Here is a 22,665-nt window from a genome sequence, read left to right as displayed (position 1 = left end):
TTCCCTGCACACTACACAAATCATTTCAGGCTTCGAAGGTGTGTCATTTAGTTGAACAATCTTGACCAAAGGATTTTCAGTGCATTAGTCACTGACAGGTTAATCTGTACCTGCTTCTGCCTGCTTAACTGAATAAACTACTGAAGACTTCAAAAAGGTGTCTTTATTCCTCCCACAGGGAGGGTATCAGAGAAAGAGAGTGTGTCTCCTAGATCTGCTGGCTAAAGTGATTTTATCTGTACTAATCCTTTATTCTCTTTCATTTTAGATATCTACTGAAAACTTGAAGACCATCACTGTGATTCTTGTAAGTATGGAGCTACAACTGCAAATGAAGGGGATAAGTATCAAGTCAGATCCGGAGAAATCCTCCCTACTCAGAGGTACAATGACCTTGGAGCTTACTAAGTAACAGGGTTGTGGAGACTGCAAGGAAGGAAAAGTATTTTCTCAACAAATGCACAGTAAAGATTTAATGAGTATGGCCCTGAAGTTTATTTTTCAGCATGCCAGAACTTGCACTATTGGGTCACACTTCACGTAGGAAGCCCACCACCACTTAAAAAAGCAGGATAAACATTGCATTTGGATCTCTCTGTTTTATAAGGTGCTCATCATGCAAACAGAGTTCATTTTCCACATATGCAAAAACTAAATGGTCAGGCTATAGCATCATGGGAGAAGAGGTAGGCTGATAAATGTTGCCTTGGACTGAAATGTGACTAAATCACCAGGAAAGGGATGGAAATCATATGGTCTAGAATGCATTTGGCCATCATACGAGTGTTGACTGAGTAGTTACTCTGCATTATTCTGCAGATATTAAGCCATAAGAGACCATCATTCCAAAAATCAGAAAAGGTAGGGTAATTGGAAATGTAAACTTGTTTATAAAAAAAAAAGAATTAATTGATAAATAAACAACTACATAAATAAATCATATTCTAAATGCTGACTAAACGGGGATGGAGAGGGAAGGGACAGTTTGACTAAAATGTATATAAGGCTAAACCCCTAGAAATGTGAACACCCTATTGCTACAAGTTCATAACATATGAGATCCTCCAAGATTCAATAGTATCCCCCCCAAATGTTGCAACTATTTTTTTCCAGTTTTGTTAATCTAGTTTCCAACTACCTGCCCACCAGCAGTCATCCTGTGAATTAAATGTTCCCCCTCCCCTCACTCCCCGTGTGTGAGACCCAACTGTGGGAGGCTGTCATCAAGTCAACTATCAGGATCTGGTAATTAGTTTTATGTCCCATCCCCCTTCAGCATCATCAGCTCCTTGCAATGTCAGTACAGTGGTACATCAGTGCTTGCATGCATATATACATTGACTTTAGCTACAATGTGAACATTGTTTGGCAAGGACTACACAGCCAGTCCTTGATTTAGATCCTACATCTGACTTTTATAAGCAGGAAAAGTCTTGTGTGTCAACAGACCAAAGCACTGCCCGCCCCCATGCTGGGTTAGCAGGCACTGCCTGATTCACTCTCAACCTCCCCCAACTGGCTTCTCTAGCACCTTGGCTGGTAGTTGCACCCGAATCATCTATCCTGTAGTCAGGGTATCACTCATCTACACCAGGGAGTCAACATCTGTTGTCATTTTGGGACTAGATGTGCATAGCTTGAGTTAACTGGTACAGACACAAAATAGCCCGGTGAATGCTGTAGAATACTATACAAGATTCACATTCCACAAAATAACATGGTTACACCTTATCAAAAACTGTGAATTACACCCTTCATCCCAGAAACAACTTGATTTGTTTTCATAAACTACAGGTTCAAAAGCCATGCATAACCCACAAATAAAGACGAAGAGTATAAGGTGCTTCAGATATTAATAATGTCTCAGTTAATTATCAAACTGCAGGAGAAACTAACTAAAACAGAGTGCGTTGGTAAGGTAAGAAGGGCATATAAAACAGTTCAGTTATTCCACACTTCATCCCCTTTTGGAATATATAACCATCTTTTGAATTATCTCAAAATGTGGTATTGCACCAATGAAAAGATCTAGGGAAAAGTTTAAAAGGAAAGAGAGAGATATTGTCCTTTTGGGTCATATAAAGTACTAGAAAATGTACAGTTTGACAGCAATATAAACGGGGAAACAAAATTCGACATTTTAGTGACAGGAAAGCTAATGTAACAATTATATATTCATTTACAAAGTCAAAAATTAACTTGGAATTCAAACTAATAAACACTAATGCCGGGGGGATACTTCAATTAGTAAGAAAACGTTCCGCAATTAGTGAAATGACCATCTTTCCCTCAAGGTGTTATTAGGTTTCATAATTTGCTGCCTCTGCATTCATTTATCTGCAGCTAGAAACAGCAATTTAAAAATCAACTTTCCTGTCAAATAATAATTAAGTTCTCCTTGTTAAGCTTTAATACAGTTCCCTTAAAATTATTCAGTGTTCCTTGATTGGCATAATCATCTCTTCTTGAAAGTGCATTCCTGAAACATATGTCATTTTTATGAAAGTCAGCACAATTAAGATGCCAACTCTGCAACTTTCTATATATGCCAGTTCACCCACGTTGAACCTCTTCATGTAGCAATTAACCGACTACAGTTTGTCTGCCTCTTAATATGGATTCCCCAATCAGGTCCCTGTTGAGGAGTACCATATCTGACCAGGAGGGCGTAGTGCTAGCTGTCTGAATGCCATTCGTTAAAAGGAGTACTGCTTACCCTGAATCCTAGATACTGCTGCATCTAGGTTGGTCAATCACAAAAGAAGCAAGCAGAAATTATCAACTCTTAGCAGTTACCCTTATGTTGTTGGTTTATAAGTAAAGGCTACTAAAAAACTGTCCATCTTGTTCTAATATAATTAAAATCAGTATATTATCTACATTTAAATAACTGTAAACATAAGTCTAAAAAGTTACTCAAGTACCGCTGATCTTACACATTTCTTCTGTCTTAAATGATCTAGTACTCTGAAATAAAAATCCATATCAATGTTTTATAGCTTTCAAACATAATTTAACTCCATAGTTGCAGTCTCCTTAATAGCACATCTAGTCACCATCTACCACTACTGACAACTGTACAAATCATTTGTGATTGTCTTGCAAAAGTGTGATCTCTAATGATCGAAACTTCTGAAATGTGAAGGGCATTTGGGAGTGAAATAAAATCCTCAAAAAGTATTTCTGATATGGTGAGTAAGCCCCCTGCAATCCTCATACCTCCACTACTTATATATATCAACAGAAAGGATGCACTGACATGGCAAAAGGGAAAATCCCCCTTATAACATCCACTTTTCTGCTGAAAAGCCAGCTGGTCTCACAATAGTTATTGCACATATGAGAGTTGATCACTAGAGTTTTGCAAACAAGTCTAGCATCAATTTTTTTATTTATATGTGCAACAATATACCAGTATTCTGAAAGTTCTAATTGTATAATCTCTTGTTTTGCCTCCACTTATTCCACTGTTTTAACAAACCGTACAATTTCCTCTGTTTTCTGTCATTTACAACTTTACTGCCCTTCATACTGTATGCACTACTCTGTAGGTATGCTAAGTCTGACCCTCTTTACTTAGAAACTCCAAAAATCCACTCCGTGACAAAATACAAAACCAAAAACTTCTGCCAAGTAGAAACACAGAATTTAATATGCAGTTTAGCACTTTACTCTCCTAATATCACGAGACATAATCAGAACAAATCACAATATCCATTCGCCAGTTATATGCAGATTTCTATAACTCATATGATTGACATAACATCAACTTTTTTCTAATACTTTGTAATATTTAAAATAAATACATCAAAATATATCACTATATTAAATTTTAACTATTGACACATAAGGGATAGACCTCAGAAAAACATTTTTATATAATAAAGAAATAGCATTTCATAAAAAATGTAAGGCACTCAAAGTCACGCTGCTCATAACCTAAGAACACTACTTCTCACAATCCGCCCATTAAGAGATGGGGAGGAAGGTGCTTTTCTTGAAGTTTCAATTACTGTAGAAGTGCTTTATACCCAATATGATCTTCCCAGTGTCCACCCCTCTTACATTTTTATTATTCTTTTTATTATTCTTTCAATAATACCAAAAATGTGCAAACTTCTTACAAGTTAATAAGGATTTGCAGCAGTATTATTCTGATTATTCTTCCCAATGTCATAATTGTGCTCATAAATCCACTTTTGTAAGTTACGTTCAGATTTCCCTCTATAAAAACTCATACATGAATTACTGTGGGCAAGAAACACTACACCACTAATTCCATAGTTTGTATTATCAATGAATTTAACTTTGTAATTCCTAATATACAAGTCCGTAGTAGTAGTAATTCTAGTGGCATTGATTACATTGGTAACATCTTTGTATCACTTTACATCTTAATAGAACTTAATTGTTTAACTTATTGTTCTCAATACCCCTTAATATTAGTGTCTCTTTTACACACAAATTTAGGGTGATCAACAAACTTATTTACTGTATCTTGACAGTGCTTAAATAGAACTCAATTCTCTAAAATTCGAGTCCTAATTACTGAGAAGTCTGTGTTATATGTGGTTAATAATAGTGTCTAAATATTCATTTTTATACTTATCCCTAATATCAATAATCTCTAAGCTGACTTCCAGTAACAGGACATCTGCAAAATGTATTCTCTTATGCACAACTTCATCCTTAATTGTGTGACAAAATGTCTGCAGAACCCCTATGTCTGAACTTATCCATCAGAACATCAGCTTGTAAGAATAAATCATGTTAGATATATCAGTTAAAATAAATCGTAGTCTGAAGTCGTACATGTTAGGTATATCAGTTAGAATAAATCGTAGTCTGAAGTCGTACATGTTAGGTATATTAGAATAAATCATAGTCTGAATCAGTTGTCCCTTAACAATGCCTTCTTCTGATTATACGGGCGACAGCTAGAAAAATCTAAGTAGCAATTACTAGAGGGTATCTTGTAATATATATTAGTAAGAAACTTCATATTTGTTTTGTCACACATAAGCATATCTAAGTAATTACTAAACTCAGTAGATTGACTGAAAGTAAATTTCAAAACTGGTATAGTTGAATTTATAAAGTCAAAACATTCCTTCAGTTTCACAGCATCACTATTCCATATAAAAATAAATTATCCAAAAAACATTCACAATATTTCATACTACCAAAATACGTGGGACTTCTTTTCCTAGTACAGCATGACCATATTAGCAAATATGGAAGCACACGCTGCTCCCATTACCACATCAGTAATTTGGCAGTAAAATTTGCCTTCAAATAAAATAAAATTATTACCAAGAATAAGTTTCAAGAAAATATTTATAATTTTGACATCTACAGTACTTAAAAAAATTCACATTCCATCAGAATGGTATGAAACCATTCTAGTTCAATGTTATGAGGAACAGCAGAAAACAAATTTATGGAAAACTGTCACCAAAATAAAATATGTTCCTTAAAGAAAACTGTGGTCCAAAATAGCCAGCAGCTGAAAATAATCTTTTGTTATTGTATCTGGCATTAAATGGTTTTAATTTTTGATAAATAAATATAGCCATCAGTTGAATAATTGAACTACCAGAGTCGACTATCAGCCCTAACAAGGGAGGTTAAAAATTGATTTAGGTACCCTCAGTACACCAATAATTGTAGATGCAACAGGTTTGCTTATATGTAGAAAAATATGTAGTTCTTTATTAATCTGACCTTGTAGTAACAAGTCTTCAATCATAAAATTGATCTATTCACTATATTAACTTGACTGAAAGGCACACATTCATAAAATGATGTATCCTGTAAAATTTTAAACAGTTTTGTTAAGTAATTGATTTTATCCATTGCTACTAGACACCCACTTTTTGTGTCTCAGGCAGTACAGCTTCTGTGTGGTTTTCTTCATTCAGAAACTGCTGAAAGTACTCTACAGCCTGCCTTTGATGTGAGCAGGCTGTTGCTGGCATCCATTAGGAAGGGGGTCTGACTATCTTCTTTACATTTCTGTTTCTGCCTTGTAACCTGATAGAGTTTCTTTGTGCCATTTACCAAATCACTTTCCAGAAGCTGGCAGTGTCTCTCTGATGTATTGATCCTCACAGTTGCAACTGCTGCCTTAGGCTTTTTGTTAGTAAGCCAATACTCCTTTATAGCCTGGTCTGCCTTACCTCCCACTTTTTTTCTGCACTCCTCCTTTCTTTTGATGCCTTCCCAGACTTCTGCATTCCACCACCAGCTTTCCTTATGTATCTTTACTTCCATACCTGGCTCAGCCACATATCTGTTCTATAGTCCTCACACATGCTGCACTGAGGTTCTGCCATTCTTCTTTGTCAACTCCACCTATTTCCTCTTCTTTCTGAGGTGCTAGAGCCTTGAGTATTTCCTTGCTTTCTCCCCCGTCAACTTCCAAGTCTTTAGCTTAGTCTATGTTGACTTTACGGCCTTCTCTAACCATAGCCTATAGATGACTGTGGCAACCAGTAGTTTATGTTGTGGGATGACTGTTTCACTGTGGATGACTTTGCAAACACTGATTCTACCCCAGTGCCCTTCCTTACTAGAAATAACGTAACCATGTCTTTGTGAGAATAAAGTAATGGGGGTTTATGGACAAGGCATAAAGCTCATGTATTCTTCTGGTCACTGTAACCACCGGTAAGAACAAGGTCCTCCAGAAAAAATAATTTAAGAGACACAAAAGTAGGAGGTTCAAACAGGACCTTGATTAATTTATATAGAGCCAAACAAGGATCCAGCAGAGATACTAGATACCTCAACACATGCCAGTAGAGTATGTACTGAACTTCTAGTCTTTTTTATTGGCTCACAGAACAACTCTTTTCCATTTGCCTTTAGACATTCTCTTCTGGATAGTTTCTGGGAAGCCAAGAGGATTTCCTTAACCTTATCTCTGAACTCTGAGCTTTAGCTATATTCAAAACTGAAGAAGCCACACTAACAGTAGGAGGGCACTGATGACCAGGCAAGTCTTTCCAGATGGATAACAGTTCAGGCTTTTGAAAGGAGCCAGCCTCATTCAACTCTCCAGAATGAAGGGACAGCATTGAGAAAAAAATAAGCTGGGCAGTATGAAGCTGTATCATTTCTGTTCCAAATAATTTGGTTTCTTGAAATCTTCTTTAGGATGAAAGATATTGAGGGATAGGCTTAAAGGATCCCTTGCGGTAGCAGCAGCAGTAGGGCATCTTGGCCTGGCATTATGGGGCCCAAAAGTAGTGAGAAAATGTTTGACCATTCCATGTTTCCTGGGAAAAGAATAGGTCTAAATAAAGTTCTCCACATCATCATCAGAAGATTGTGTCTGCCATTGACCAAGATAATGACCATTCTGGGATCTCCTGGAATGTGGACTGCAACCAGGAAGAAGTCACTTTCCAATGCCCCAAGCCTGACATCTTTCCATACATGGGGAAAGGTATGGCTTCCATTTTGTTTGTTGATGTATGATACCACTGGCTTACTGTCCATGTAAACAGCCACAGAACCATTTAAAAAGGATGCAGTGAATGATCTGATGACCAATAGGACTGCTCTGAGATAAAAAAGTAACTGGATTTCCTGTGGCAACAAAACATGTTCCACTGACTTGCAATGAAAATGCCTCCCACTCCAGGGCCACTGCATCTGCTGTAACAATATGTGTAGATTGAGCATTGTAAGGTGGCTTTCTTATCTCCAGGGTAGCAGGATGGAGCCACCACTGGAACAGCTACATTTACCAGTATGTTGTTAACTCTCGGAGATATAGTCTGGTTATGTTGGGTGCCAATGAAGTCTGATGGACCACTGTAGAGGCCTCACGTGCAGGCATTTATGTGGTACCAGTGGAATGGAAGCGGACACAAAAATCAAAACTTTGAGCACATATCCTACCATGGCCCCCTGTCCCAACAGACGTTGTCATAACACTAGATGAAGGTTCTATACCGTCACTTAATCCAAGAACATTTTACAATGCAACGTATCAAAAATACAATCCAGAAAAGGTTATGCTCTGAGTTGGGGCAGGCAACAACTTGGGTTAAGTTGGCTATAAAGCCCAGCAGATTAAATCACTCAGTTACACAAACCCAGGAAGGAGGAGCCAGTAGCTAGTTATGCAGGTATGGAAATGCCTTGGTTCCTTGCAGCTGATAAGTTGCGGATACTGACATACATTTGGTAAAAACCCTGGTATCTCTAGTGAGACCCAAGGAGAGGCATTTGAATGGACAGCAAATGGCCTCTAACTGGTAGTGCAGGAGCCTCTTTGCCTCCTGAATATTTTTTTATGAGAACACAAATGTCCTGTATATTTAAAGAACACATCCAAGTCTCCTCTTGACAGACATGGGAGGATTATTTTCACTGAGAACACGTGGGCTCTTTTTTGTGCTACAAAAGCAGGCTGCTGAAATCAAGAATTGACCTGAGGTCTTGTGCATTTCTTGGCACCAACAACTTCTTTCAGTAACAGCCTTGCGTTTGGTTTTGTTGGGCCTTCTGGATGGATGCTTTGATGAGGAGTGGAGTGCCCCCCCCACACACATATGCATACTACCTGCCTGAATTTTTGACAAGGTATAATGTCTACCAGGGACTTTCTTAGCAGGCGAAGTTGTGGAAGGGGATTTTATAAGGTCTGGCTACTATGTCCCTGACCAATTTCTCCTGTATGACTGTGAACCATTCAGTGACATGGAGGGACAGCTTTCTTCTGATTGCCTCCAGAGAGGAGCAGTCAGGGAAGGCTTCATGGTTACTGACTGCCAATGATTCCTTTTGTCACTGGTAGTACTGTTAAAGTTATTGCAGTACCCTGGCCTTGGCATCTTCCTACTTTTCTTTGGTGACGTTGCTATGGTCAATGCCAGAACCACATCCGGTGTTGGCTTTTCTGCAGTCCAGAGAGTGACAGTTGAGGAGGAAGAAGCTCTACTTCACATCTGTGAGTGGTCTTACCCCTGTTCTTCTATAATTTTCAGATGCCTGCCGACTTCCTTTCCAAACAGTGAAGACCCACAAATGGGGAGTCCATGAAAACAGCCTTTACATCTTCTATGCATTCACTAAGCCTGTGCTACATGTGCCACAAATCATTATGCTAGTGGTCACAACTCTGTTTAAACCTCCTACTGGGTTAATAGGTATGTGGATTATATGCCACATCACAGCAGAAGATGCTCCAGCCACGTCTTGAGCTCTTCTTTTTCCTACTGTATGGTAAATCCTTATTCTAGAAAATTTTTCCGAAAATAAACTATACAAGCCAAGCAATTTAGTATCCTCAGATCCAGCACTGAGGAGGCAGATACATGCTTCCTATCTTGTCCATTACTTAAATGTCTTATCTGGCAGATGGATGGACTTGGTTAGCATGGGAAGCCCCATGTCCACATCATGTGTGCTAATACTACCAATATAACAATTGATCTTGGTTTTGTAGTTGGTATGTGCGATGTAGGTACTTTCAGTTGGATAACATTATTTGAAATTTTGTGATTTGATATTATGAGTTTTGAGTTTTTACCGTTTTGTGCTTTCAATGTTTTTAAAGATATTTTGAAGCTCAATATTTTGAGTGCTAGATATTTCATGACATTTTACAGAGTGATAAATAAATAGATAGCTAGACAGATATAAACATTTATTTATGGCACACAGGTCAGGAATCAGAATTTTAAGAACATTCAGTGAAATAGCAAGAATCAAACTGGAATTAAAAAATAAAAGATTAAGATAAAAATAACAGTATGGATTTTTTTTTAAGTAGTCTAATTGAACTATTATTGATTATATTTTAATTAATACATTTTGTCATTCCTGAAGCTAATAAGTGTAACAATATATAGAGATCAAACTGCCAAAGTAAACTTACACAAATATTTTAGCTACCATATATGCCTAGACAAGCTGACACAGACAATTTAAAGATATTATTTTTAAAGACTGCATTTCATTATTAGAACTAGATTAAGAAACAAATGGCAGCTTACCAAATATTGTACAACCTGCTTTACTGTTCTCACCTGTAACACAGCCATCCTCATCTGTGCCATTTGCACAGTCAGGTGCACCATCACATCTCCACGAGGCAGGTATACATTTATTGCTAGAATCCCCACAGCTGAACTTCTCAGGAGGGCACACTTGTTTACCTAGAAAAGAAGAACAAACAAGTGTATACAATCATTTTTTTTGCTCATATCAATTAAGAGAAAAGTCACTATCAATACATATTTTGAATGTATTTGGCCAACGGCTTCAAATCCTAAGCAAAGTATCTGAATAATGTTTATATGTAGTCCTAAAATAAACCATTAATTTCATCAAAACTTGCTTAAACTACCTGAAAAGTATCAGAAGTATTAGTGTAACACCACCATGGTATAAAGTGTCACATATAATTCTGATCTGCAGTATATCTTTACCTTAAACAGACAACTTCTTGCAGTTGAGGGTGGTTACCACTCACATTGTGCAATACCAAAAGCAGACACTTCCAAGGTAATTGACTGCTAGCACAAGTCTGAAACTATCATTCAGATTAAATGTTACATAGAATCTTAGCCTCTTTTAATGACAACACATCACTATATATTTAACAACTAAAGTGGTAAGACAAGCTTAGCTGAAAAATCTATGAGACGTTTGAAACTGTTTTTCTCAAAGTACAGCTACAAATATACCAGATGGGGTCTAACAATGACAAATTCCGTAATGTAACCCACATGACAGTGAAAGTGACATTCTACTGCATGACAGAGGCTGGGCAATAGGTTTCCTATCCAATACTTTTAGGGACTGGCCAGATATACTGTCAGGGATAGTGCAAATGAAAAACTAATCCAAATTTTTTTTTTTCAAGAACAGTAAGATGAGCAGAAGAACATGGGTTGACATCAAAGTAGGCCAGTGAAGGCCTACGCAAACAGCCATTTCTGTCTACAGAACATTTCTGTCTATAGGACACTGACATTAACATACTCCCTGGCTATCTTCTCTTTAAAATTATGAAAAAGAAAAGAACTTAAGATCATGACAAATGGTTACATGGGTTTGCAGCAGTTTTTAGCGGGTTCCATTAGAAATCTCGAACATTCAAAAGTTCGAGCCTCATATGGTCAGCACCATATGAGCGAATATTTGAAAGCTCGCAAGTATCAACGGAGATCACAGTTGGGAATATTTCCCTTTACTTCAAAGTAGTGTGATCTCAGAGTTGGTATATTTAAGTAGCGGGGTGTGGCAGGGGGGTGCAGGGGAGCTTGCCCCTCTGCCCGGAGCGTTCAGGCAAGTTTTTTTTGTTTTCTTTTAGTTTTTTATTATGTGTTTGAAGTTTTGAAACTTCGCTCATATGGTGTAGATCATATGAGAGTCAAAGTTCTAACCTCTGAACATATAATATATAGACCCGTTTTTAGCGAATATTCACTGATAAGTACTCGTGATTTCTAATAATCTCACCTTAGTTTCATCAAAGACAGAAACGTGTCTGCCATCTTGTGATGAATGAATATATATCAAGCAAGAAATTTTTGAATATCAGACTACAAACCATGTTTTACCAAAACCACTATCTGATTAATAGTAGTAAAGACAACCAGAATTGGCCAATATTTCCAAGATTTCTTTTAATGAACTACACAGTTCTCTTAGCACCTCGGCATACAGCCTTTACAGAGTAACATAACACACACATCCAAAGCTCACACACACATATATATATATATATCTATATATATATATATATATATATATATATATATATATATATATATATGTATATATATATATTTTTTTTTTCACATCAATAAAGTTAAATTAACATTATCAATTAAACCATCTCATTAAATCACATTAAATAAAAACCTTCCAAGTACACTTTAAATTCAACCCCCTGGGAACCAGGGTATCATACTTCAGTATAAAAACAGTTTCTTTATACAATAATTTTTTCTTCTGCACCCAGTAAACCACATTTAATTTGATCCCAAACCGTGGCAACTAAATCACTCCCATCTCCCTGATGAAAATTACAAAACCGAGCAGCAATTGGGCTCTTTAATCTAGCTTTTCTTATGTCCCTAAGATGTTCTTGCAATCAGGTTTTAAAGGCCCTTTTGCTCTTACCTATACATAATGTTTAACAGGGACACTTAATAGCGTATATTACACCTACTGAATTACAACAAAGTATGTTTTACCTCATATTTTTTACCATTGATCTTCTTCTTTCGGCTGCTCCCGTTAGGGGTCGCCACAGCGGATCAACTGTTTCCACTTCTTCCTGTCCTCTGCATCTTGCTCTGTCACACCAACCACCTGCATGTCCTCTCACCACATCCATACACCTTATCTTAGGCCTTCCTCTTTTCCTGTTACCTGGCAGCTTCATCCTTAGAATCTTTTTCCCAATATACTCTGCATCCCTCCTCAGCACATGTCCAAACCAACGTAATCTTGCCTCTCTGGCTTTGTCTCCAAACCTTCCAACCTGGGCTGACCCTCTAATATACTTATTCCTAATCCTGTCCATCCTCGTCACACCCAGTGTAAATCTTAACATCTTCAACTCTGCCACGTCAAGCTCAGACTCCTGCCTTTTTGTCAGTGCCACTGTCTCCAACCCATATAACATAGCTGGTCTCACTACCCTCTTGTAGACTTTCCCCTTCACTCTTACTGGTGCCCATCTGTCACAAATTACCCCTGACACTCTTCTCCACCCACTCCATCCTGCTTGTACTCTCTTCTTCACCGCTCTTCCACACTCACCATTACTCTGAACTGTTGATCCCAAGTATTTAAACTCATCCACCTTCACCACCTCTATTCCCTGCTTCCTTACCATTCCTCTATCCTCCCTTTCATTCACACACACGCACACACACATATTCTGTCTTAGTCCTGCTGACCTTCATTCCTCTTCTCTCTTCTCTCTAGAGCATATCTCCTCCTCTCCAGGGTCTCTTTCACCTGTTCCCTACTCTCACTACAGATCACAATGTCATCTGCAAACATCATAGTCCACGGGGACTCCTGTCTGATCTCGTCTGTCAACCTGTCCATCACCATTGCAAATAAGAAAGGTCTCAGAGCTGATCCTTGATGTAACCCCACTTCCACCTTAAACGCATCCATCACTCCCACCACAGACCTCACTGCTGTCACTACCCTCATACATATCCTGTACCACTCTTACATACTTCTCTGACACTCCCGACTTCCTCATACAATACCACAACTCCTCTTTAGACACCCTGTCATATGCTTTCTCTAAGTCTACAAAAACACAGTGCAACTCCTTCTGACCTTCTCTGTACTTCTCCATCAACACTCTTCATAGCAAACATCTTATCTGTAGTGCTCTTTCCTGTCATGAAACCATACTGCTGATCACTAATCATCACCTCCCTTCTTAACCTAGCTTCCACTACTCTTTCCCATAACTTCATGCTGTGACTGATCAATTTAATCCCTCTGTAGTTACTACAACTGTGCACATCACCCTTATTCTTAAAAATTGGTACCAAAACACTTTCTCCATTCCTCAGGCATCCTCTCACTTTCCAAGATTTCATTAAACAATCTAGTTAAAAGGTCCACTGCCATTTCACCTAAACACCTCCATGCTTCCACAGGTATGTCATCTGGACCAACAGCCTTTCTATTCTTCATCCTCTTCATAGCTATCCTTACTTCCTCCTTGCTAATCCACTGCACTTCATGATTGACTATCCGCATCATCCAGCCTTCTCTCCCTCTCATTCTCTTCATTCATCAGCCCCTCAAAGTACTCTTTCCATTTTACCATTGATGTCACTAAAATATGGTACCACATACTTGCAGCTACAAACTCTGCCACACATTTTAGTACCTTTAAAAGAGGTAGCTATACCAATATCCACAGGTACCACTGAGGAATAAACTTCCCATGGAAAAGCATGTCCCCTATGCTTCTCCCCCTTCTAAAGGTGATACTAGGGTTTTTTCCAGCAGATTGCAAAATTCCTTCTGTCTAATCAAATAATTCCAATAATATTTAAGCACCTTAACCGCTGCATCACTCAAGGGACTGAAAGTAGTAACAACATTTGTTTTTATTGTTATCATTATCACTTTTATTACTCTAACAATAATTTCCGTTTCTCATTACATAAGATTGTTTATTCAAATTATGAACAAACACGATTCTGGTCCATAATATCTTGAATATGTGCATTTAATATATCTACACCATACCCCCTTCTAACAAACATGCTCTTAGTAAACTCAACTTCCTCAAGAAATTCCTGTTCATCATTACAAAGCCACTTCAATTTAAGGAATTCACCTTAAGAAAGTGCTGTAATGGTGTGTGTGGGGGGGTGACAACTACTTCCATTTTGGTACTGATTGCCATCTAAAAATATCCTATGAACTTTTGTATGGAGAGCTTTACCATTTATACCTTCCAAAGAACATCAAGGGATGTTATTTTATGGCCTACTTTTAAGTCACTAAACTGTAAATTAAATCTATTGTTTTGCAAATAATAAAATCACTAACCAAATCAAAACCACCTTCACATAAAAATATAAGGTCATCAATGAATCTAAAATAACCAGCTACATATTTCTTAAAAAATTCTGAAACATAAATATGTTGAACCTCAAAATAACCCATAAATAAACTGGCATATGAGGGGCAAAGGGTGCCCCCATCGCAGTGCCTAATTGCTGTTGGTATAATGTACCATTAAATTCAAAACAATTAACTAAACAAAAATAAATCAAATCCATAACATACAAAGAAACTGGATTACCTCCTAAAAAGAACAAAAGAGCTTCCAAACCAACTTATGCTGTATGTTGATATACAAGCTCACTACATCAGCAGTGACCCAACACATTTCTTGTCTTCAGATAATATTCAGAATTTTATCCAAAAAATGAAAAGTATCTTTCACATATGACTGTAATTTAACAACATATGATACTAAATAGCTGTGAAGAAAAACACCTATATTATTAGTAAAAGAGTTGCATGCCAAAATAATAGGCCATCCTGGAGGATTTACCATGTCTTTATGGATTTTGGGCAAACAGTAAAAATAGGCCATATCACATAAACTAATATCAAATTTTTTGTCCAGATCTTCTTTCGAAAAACAGCCCAGTCTATATCCTTTATAGACTAGTTCTTTTCATCTGGGCAGAACACAATTTATTGATTTCCACTACCATATATACTCTCCTGTCATTTAAATGTGCATAACACATGTTCAAATATTGATCTACATTCAGTACAACCAACTTCTTGCCTTTATCCGAAGGCTTGAATATTAATTTATGTCTGTTACTCAAGTCAACTAAGGCTTTCCATTAATTCTTCGTTAAATTAAAATTAACATTCTGAATGTTACTAAAAAACTTTGTATATTCACTTTCCACACCAAAATTAACCATTGAAAAAAATTGTTGCACTATTTCCTGGTTAAATGGGGGTATAAAATCACTTTTACGAACTACACAAGTGGTTTTTAAAAGACAGTAAGTACTGGTAACAGGTTCTGAGTCACATGAATAAAAACATCATTCACATCATCATTATCTCAGTCTACAGTCTGTGCATTAACCCTTTAGCTGACTCAGAAAAATATAATTTCAAATAAATTTTCCTTACCAATTTAAACACATCAACCTTTAGCAAATAAAGCCATGGCAGTACTGTCGGTACAAATTTAACACCACAATTCAGCACTGCCATTTCCTCACAAGTAAACGAGCAACCAGACAAGTTAATAACGTAGTTACAGCATCAACACTATTAGTACAATTTCCCACGTTTATTTAGTTTATAATTTCCCTCTCCCCTATTCCCGGTACTCCAGTCATTACTTTGTTGATGTTTTTTAAAGTTATTAGTTCGTCCTCACCTGGACGAAATGTCCTCTGTAAATGTCAAGGATTTTGGGCAGGAGAGAGATTTTAAAACTCATTTTCTTCTTCCCAGTCTGTAGAAGTAATATTTCCTTCTGAAGAGGTGAAAGTCTGTCCCTGTTCTCGGCCTCCTACTTGTGGTCTCTGAAAGTTCACATGATGTCGAGCTGGTTTACGATTGATCCCTCTATCAAAGGCCCATTTGTTTTCATAATCTTTAAGGTCCCTGCAAATTTTACCTTTTTTACGCTCCACTATACTGTCTTCAAAGCCACGTAACCAATCCTTAATGTTCACAAGAAAACCAGTCCCGATTTAGATGAAATAGTGGAGTTAATGAGGCGATCTGGTCTTTGAGACGTTTCTGTTTGTCTTTACTACAAACCATGTTTTACCTTTAAGACTAATGTGTTCCTGTGTGGTGTTAATGTGATAAATTAGTCTTCGGAGTACTTTGGTTGTATGTTCACAGATTCATTTGGAATGTAAATAAAAGCTAGTCCATGTAGCTGAGGACATCAATGCAGACAAAAGACTTTTTGTAAAATCTAATTTTATTTGCTATTGCAGACTTGCATAATCTATATGAAGTTTAATTCAGAATCCTAGTAACACAGTCAGCACTCTTGCATACAATGACCACAAACTATTGCTTGGCCAAGGTCTGCTTGGCACTAGTAGAATCCATCTATACAGAGATAAAGTTGACAAATTTAATTCAATCCTTTTGAGATGTGCAACTTATCTGTTCTCGAACAGTATGAAATGTTACAGTATATGAGAATATATTCCTGGTGGCTCATACATGTAATGTTGAAAAGTTATGTAAATATCAGTAAAAACCTTCTGTGGGGGTGGCAGTAGTAGTGGAAAGTGTATGTTCATTACCTGTAGTGTTACCAAGTGTAATGATCTGTTGGCAGAACCAGAACAAGTTCAGCCCATATGCTTTGTCCACTTTAAGGCAGCAAAATGTATAACACTGTGACAGAAAAGAAAAATACATGAAACTAGAACAACAATGATAAACACCTCATGGTGGTGTCAGGATAGCTCCAGAAGGCTGGTTTAATATATAATATGCAGGAAAAAATTAAGGCCATTGGTACATCTGAATAATAATTCACCTTGAAGTAATTTCTGATTAATAAGCCAAACAGTGATCAAATAAACAATTTCTAAACCATGATTTTTTAGGAAAAAATATTGTTTATTTAGATCAATGTCAGCCATCTTTGGGGGGGTGCAATGACTTGAGGCATAGTTCATTGCACTGGTGACATCTATAAGAGTGCAGGTATATCACCCACAGCAAGAAGCCTGGTGGCCTGGCATGCGCACATTGCAAGTGGTATGCTGCTTAGCTAGCAGACTCGGCATGTGTGGTAATATATATGCACCTCCTGGTGTGGAAGCGATGATGTACCATACAAGCCACTGGGGGGAAGTTATTAAGTTCATATAAAAAAATCCCCACCCTCCCAGCAAATGATAACAGAACTCTTACACTTGACACTTGCCTTCCAGAGGAATAACTGGGCTAGCAGGCTCCCAACCCCAGGAGGAACAAATGGATCCACTGGTTGCTCAAAGGGGAGGCTTGATAGTCATTGAAAGGGTGGGGGTGGGGTTCAAAAAGTTTTTTAAAAATGATTTCTATAGTATGGCTTTGCATAATAGTTCCTCAGAGCGACTTTTGCCAAAAATATGATTTGCATGGAGTGGCTCTGCAAGAGTGATTTATATGGTGCCTTTGGCATATCATGAGGGACTAATTAGGGCATGTGATTTAAATACTTCTGCAAAGAAACAGAAACACAATGGCAGGCCTTGGTGAAATGCTACTATGGAAGACTGGTCAAATTATGTTGAAAGAATAGAACTTTACTCTGCAGATAAGGGTCTATATTAGAACATTGAAGTTTCAGAACTTCGAATGTTCTAATATCGACGCCTAGTAACCGAAACCAATAAGACCGAAAATTTAGAACATTGAATTTTTTCCTAGGGAAAACATTTGCTGCACCAAAACACATACACACAACACAAACACACCAAACAAACAGCAATCCACACACATACACCTAAAATCTTACATCTAAACCTACACTAAACTGTACATCCACCACTATAGTACAGTTGTGTACACTTACCATAAATGTAGATGCGCGAGTGTATTCACTGCTGCAGTCATTACATTTGGGTAATCTGCTGGCAGGTTGCCCTCAGTCGGCCTGAATTCCAAAGTCTTGGGTCCTGCGTTGGTTGCTGTCTCCTCTTCCATGACGTCAGGTCGTCAGGGGTATAAAACATGCAGCCGACGCCATTTTCTTTAGTTTTTCTTGCCCCCGATGTCAGGTGCCCCCAAAAAGGTAGCAATAATATATATAAGTAAATATACATGCATCAAAATAAATTTTACCTTCATCTACAAGCAAATACACCACATAGGTTGTAGAAGATAGAGAAGGAAAGATAAACTCCAGAATGACAGGGGGATGGAGGGAGGGTAACCTGGACTGCAACAGTGAATACACTCGAACATCTACATTTATGGTAAGTGTGCACAACTGTACTATGTTCTTCGTGTTTCACTGTTGCAATCATTACATTTGGTTAGAATCCCAAAGCTATGGTTGGGAGGCTGGAGCTAAACAGCATTAGGTGCAGCTATGAGGCCCTGCAGCACTGCAGTGGCAAAGTCTGCCCTGGACTTAGAGTAGAGAGGCAAATGGTAATGCTTTGTAAAGGTGTGAACAGAACTCCAAGTAGCAGCCTCTAGAATGTCTTTGGTTGGTACTCCTCTGAGAAAGGCTGCTGAAGTAGCTGCAGCTCTGGTGGAATGAGACCTAATGCCCTTGGGCACAGGTTTACCATGGTGTGAGTAGCAGAAATGGATGCAGTGGCTTGTCCACTTTGAAATTGTCTGCTTTGAGATGGCCTTTCCTTCTGTTCCTGCAGCATATGACACTAGTAATTGCTCAGTTTTCCTTAGAGCTTTTGTCCTGCTCAAGTAGAATCTTAGCTGTCTGTGTACATCCAAGGAATGCAGAATTCTCTCCCCTCTATTCTGTGGATTTGGATAAAAAGTTGGCAGATGAATTGTGTGGTTAGGAGCCACAATGGAAACCACCTTAGGCATAAATGTAGGATTTGTCCTCAGTGACACCTTGTCTGGGTAAAATATGATAAAAGGCTCTACAGCCATGAGGGCCTGTAGCTCTGAAACCCTTCTTGCTGAAGTAATTGCTAGTAGCAGAGCTGTCTTCCATGATAAGAACTGTATATCAGTGGTAGCGGCTGGTTCAAATGGAGGCAGGGTGAGCTTTTCCAACACACAACCGAGGTCCCATGCAGGTAATGGTGATCTTCTAGGAGGCCTTAGGTTTTTGGCTCCTCTAAGATACTGCTTTAGTAAGGGATGAGAAAAGATTGGTGGCTCTGTATTGTAATGAGCCAAAATGGCAGAGGCATGGATTTTGATTGATGAGAAAGATAGGCCTTTGTCAAGCATCTCGGTTAAGTATTGTGATATCTGAGGAATATGTGGTTCTGCTGTATCAGTTCCTTGTGCTCGATTCCAGACACAACATCTCTTCCATTTGTCATCATAGGATTTTCTGGTACTAGGCCTCCTGGCTTCCAAAATGACATCCATTACAGCTTTACTGAGAGGTGTCATACGTATGATTACATGATTAGCCATGCTGCCAGGTTCAGAGTCTGTAGTTGATTGTGCAGTATCTGATTGTTTTGCTTGGACAGTATTTGTGGTCTTTGAGGCAAGGTCCAAGGTGGATATTGAGACAGGTTCCTTAGAATTGGGTACCAGTATTGGCAGGGCCAGTCTGGGGCAATTAATATCATCTTTGGCTTCTCTTGTCTGACTTTTAGGAGGACCTTGGGTAGAAGAGGTAGAGGGGGAAAGGCGTAAACTGACAGGTTTTTCCAACTGAAAGATAGGACGTCCACTTTCCATGCTTGTCTGTGATAAGTCCTTGTGCAGAATCTTTTCAGTTGATAATTTTGAGGGGAGGCAAATAGATCTATGTCTGGGCTCCCCCATTTCTCTGTTATCATGCTGAATACTTGTGGATTTAGTTTCCACTCGTGAGGATCCATAAGGTTTTTGCTTAGATCGTCTGCCAGAGTGTTCTGTTTTCCTGGCAGGAACTGAGTTTGAAGATTTATCTGGTAGGTCAAAGCTGTGTCCCACAGTGCCATGGCTAATCTGCAAAGGGGGTATGAGTGTGTGCCCCCTCGTTTATGTACCACATGACTGTGGTGTTGTCCGTCTTTATCAGTAGTTGTCCTGGATGAAGTAAGTCCTTGAATGCTGTTAGGGCATTTTGAACAGCTAGCATCTCTTTTTGGTTGATATGTAGATGCATTTGATTTGGTGTCCATAAGCCCTGAATGCATCGTCCTGCCATGTGGGCCCCCCAGGCATAATCTGATGTGTCTGTTGTTAAGGAATCATTGTTCAGTTTGAAGTAAGTAGTCAGTTCCCCTGTTCTGGAATCTGTATCCCTGTGATACAATGTTCAGTACTCACTAGTCCTGGGTTATTAACTGCCAATTTTGAGCAAAAAGTGCTAATTTTCCCCCTATGGGTGCTGCCAAAAGATAAGTGTTTGGTGTAGGCAGAGGGAAGTCATTGGGTTGCTTTCTGTAGGTTTGCACTTTATCTCCTCCAGATTTGGAGGTGGATGCACCCCATTGCTTTGACCTGTATGAGTCTTGAGCCTGGTACCTGGAACCCTTAGGGAGTCTGGATTTGCCGCTTTGAGCTCTGTCTGACACAGGAAAGGACCAATTTTTTGTAGGCCAGTGTCTACTGAATCTAGGTGGCTGCACTTGTAGGAAATCTTTAACAGTTTGCATAGACTTAGCTTTGTCTTCCATTTTCTTTAAAACCTCTTCTGCCTTAATACCAAACAGAGAATCATGCTGTAAAGGTGCATTTAGCTTTAACATGATCAGGCAAATTTTGTTCCTTTAATCAGGCACGCTTCCTAATCACAGATCCAGTAACTGCGGCCCTGCAGGAGGCCTCTAAAGAATCAAAACCACATTGCAAAGTATGCTTTCCAACTTGTTTAGCTGCATGCAATAATTCCTGCAATTCCTTATTTTCTGCACTTTCTGAAATCAACATCATTTTCTGTTTCAGCAATCCCATAACATGTTGTTGGTACTTAAGCATATGAAATTGACAGTTTAAGGCCCTGATTGCCAAAGTTGCAGATGTATAAACCTTTTTTCCCCATCTGTCCAGTGCCCTGGAATCCCTGTCGGGGGGGGGGGGGGGTAGAGTTTTTTGCTGTTGAGGCCTTAACTCCCTTAGGACCCTGTGAAATAGTTTCAGGATCAGCAGCAGGGTTTCTAAATAAAAATTTATGAGAGTCAGGGATCCTGCAATACCTGTCAGGCTTACTGGGAGCCGGAGGTAGAGTCAGGGGTCAGGCTTGACTCTGAAAAAACATGATCCACAATGTCTAACACAGGGGGAATGACTAAAGGCTTGTGCTGAGGGAGAAGAAGGAAATCCCTGAGCCTCTTTTTTGATTCTGAGAAGTCTTGACTCTCCCAGTGAAAATTCTTCCTCAATGTATGCAAGGTTTCTCCAAATGAATAATCCTCAGGAGGAGATGCAGATGGAATAGACTCCTCAGCATCAGAATCCTCATAGGGAGGTAAAGATAATTCCTGATCAGAAGAGGAATCAGAAGAAATAGATACCTGATCTGAAGATTCATAGTCAGTGTCTTACCTAGGCCTCTTATCTGGAGGGGGATGGGTACCCCTGATCAAGGTAATAAGGTCTTCAGCCATTTTGATCATCTGTTTATTTAGGCATAGAGGCCTGTGCACGTGGCTCAGGCATTGTTTTTTTAGTTTTAGAAGGTGTCTTTGCCTTTGGTTTTACAGCTTATGTCAGTTTTATGTAAAAATGCTGAGGTCTGAGTACACCCTCAGAAGCCGGTGCCTGCTCAGCGGCTCTGGACCCATCTGAGGGAGATACATCCATTGGTCCAATACCTTGAGTATCTTGCGGCATGCCGGACTCCACATGGGTGTCGGTAAAGGCCTGCAACCCGAAGGTAGCGGGTATCAGGGGCTGCAAAAGCACCTCACTGAGTACCGGCCGGCGACGGACTTAGGAGAAGCTTCGTCGGTTTTGGATCTCGACTGCCTTTCTCTGTCCTTTTCTTTGCGTTTTTTATGTACTCCGGTAGTCGGATTGCTATCCGACAACATCTCTGGGTAGTTAAATCTGTTTCCAAAATACTTAGATGCAAAAATATACGGACGCTTAATAGTGCTTTGGTTAAAAATAGCACAAAAACGACAGCCAGGCACGTTGTGATCAGGGCCTAGGCAAGGAATACAGTATAAATGAAAATCCTTATGAGGTATTTGCTTCCCACAAGTAATACAATTATTAACTTTTGACATCGGTAAAAAGCAAGAAAAAAGTTTCCCCAATGGGGTACATTTCAGTAGTTGGCCGACCGGCACTTGCGAAATGTTTCTGCTTCGCGCACCGCGCGGCAAGAAAGACTAAAGAAAATGGCATTGGCTACATGTTTTATACCCTTGACGACCTGACGTCATGGAAGAGGAGACAGCAACCGAAGCAGGACCCAAGATTTTGGAATTCAGGCCGACTGAAGGCAACCTGCCAGCAGATTACCCAAATGTAATGCCTGCAACAGTGAAACAC

General features: G+C 38.9%; 1 protein-coding gene across 1 annotated transcript in view; it reads right to left on the bottom strand.

Moving 5' to 3' along the window:
• The window catches only part of LRP8 (LDL receptor related protein 8), a 1,993,970-nt gene that overhangs the window by 664,433 nt on the left and 1,306,872 nt on the right, over positions 1–22,665 (bottom strand). The window contains exon 4 of the mRNA XM_044085444.1: positions 10,044–10,172. Within this exon, the coding sequence (XP_043941379.1) occupies positions 10,044–10,172 (129 nt within the window). The remainder of the gene's footprint in view (positions 1–10,043; positions 10,173–22,665) is intronic.

This window comes from Protopterus annectens, chromosome 10.part0 (genome assembly GCF_019279795.1).
Source record: "Protopterus annectens isolate FY-2018-M chromosome 10.part0, PAN1.0, whole genome shotgun sequence".
NCBI classification, from domain to species: Eukaryota; Metazoa; Chordata; order Ceratodontiformes; family Protopteridae; genus Protopterus; species Protopterus annectens.
Note: the sequence above shows the minus strand (reverse complement) of the source record. Positions and strands in the feature narration are given on the sequence as shown.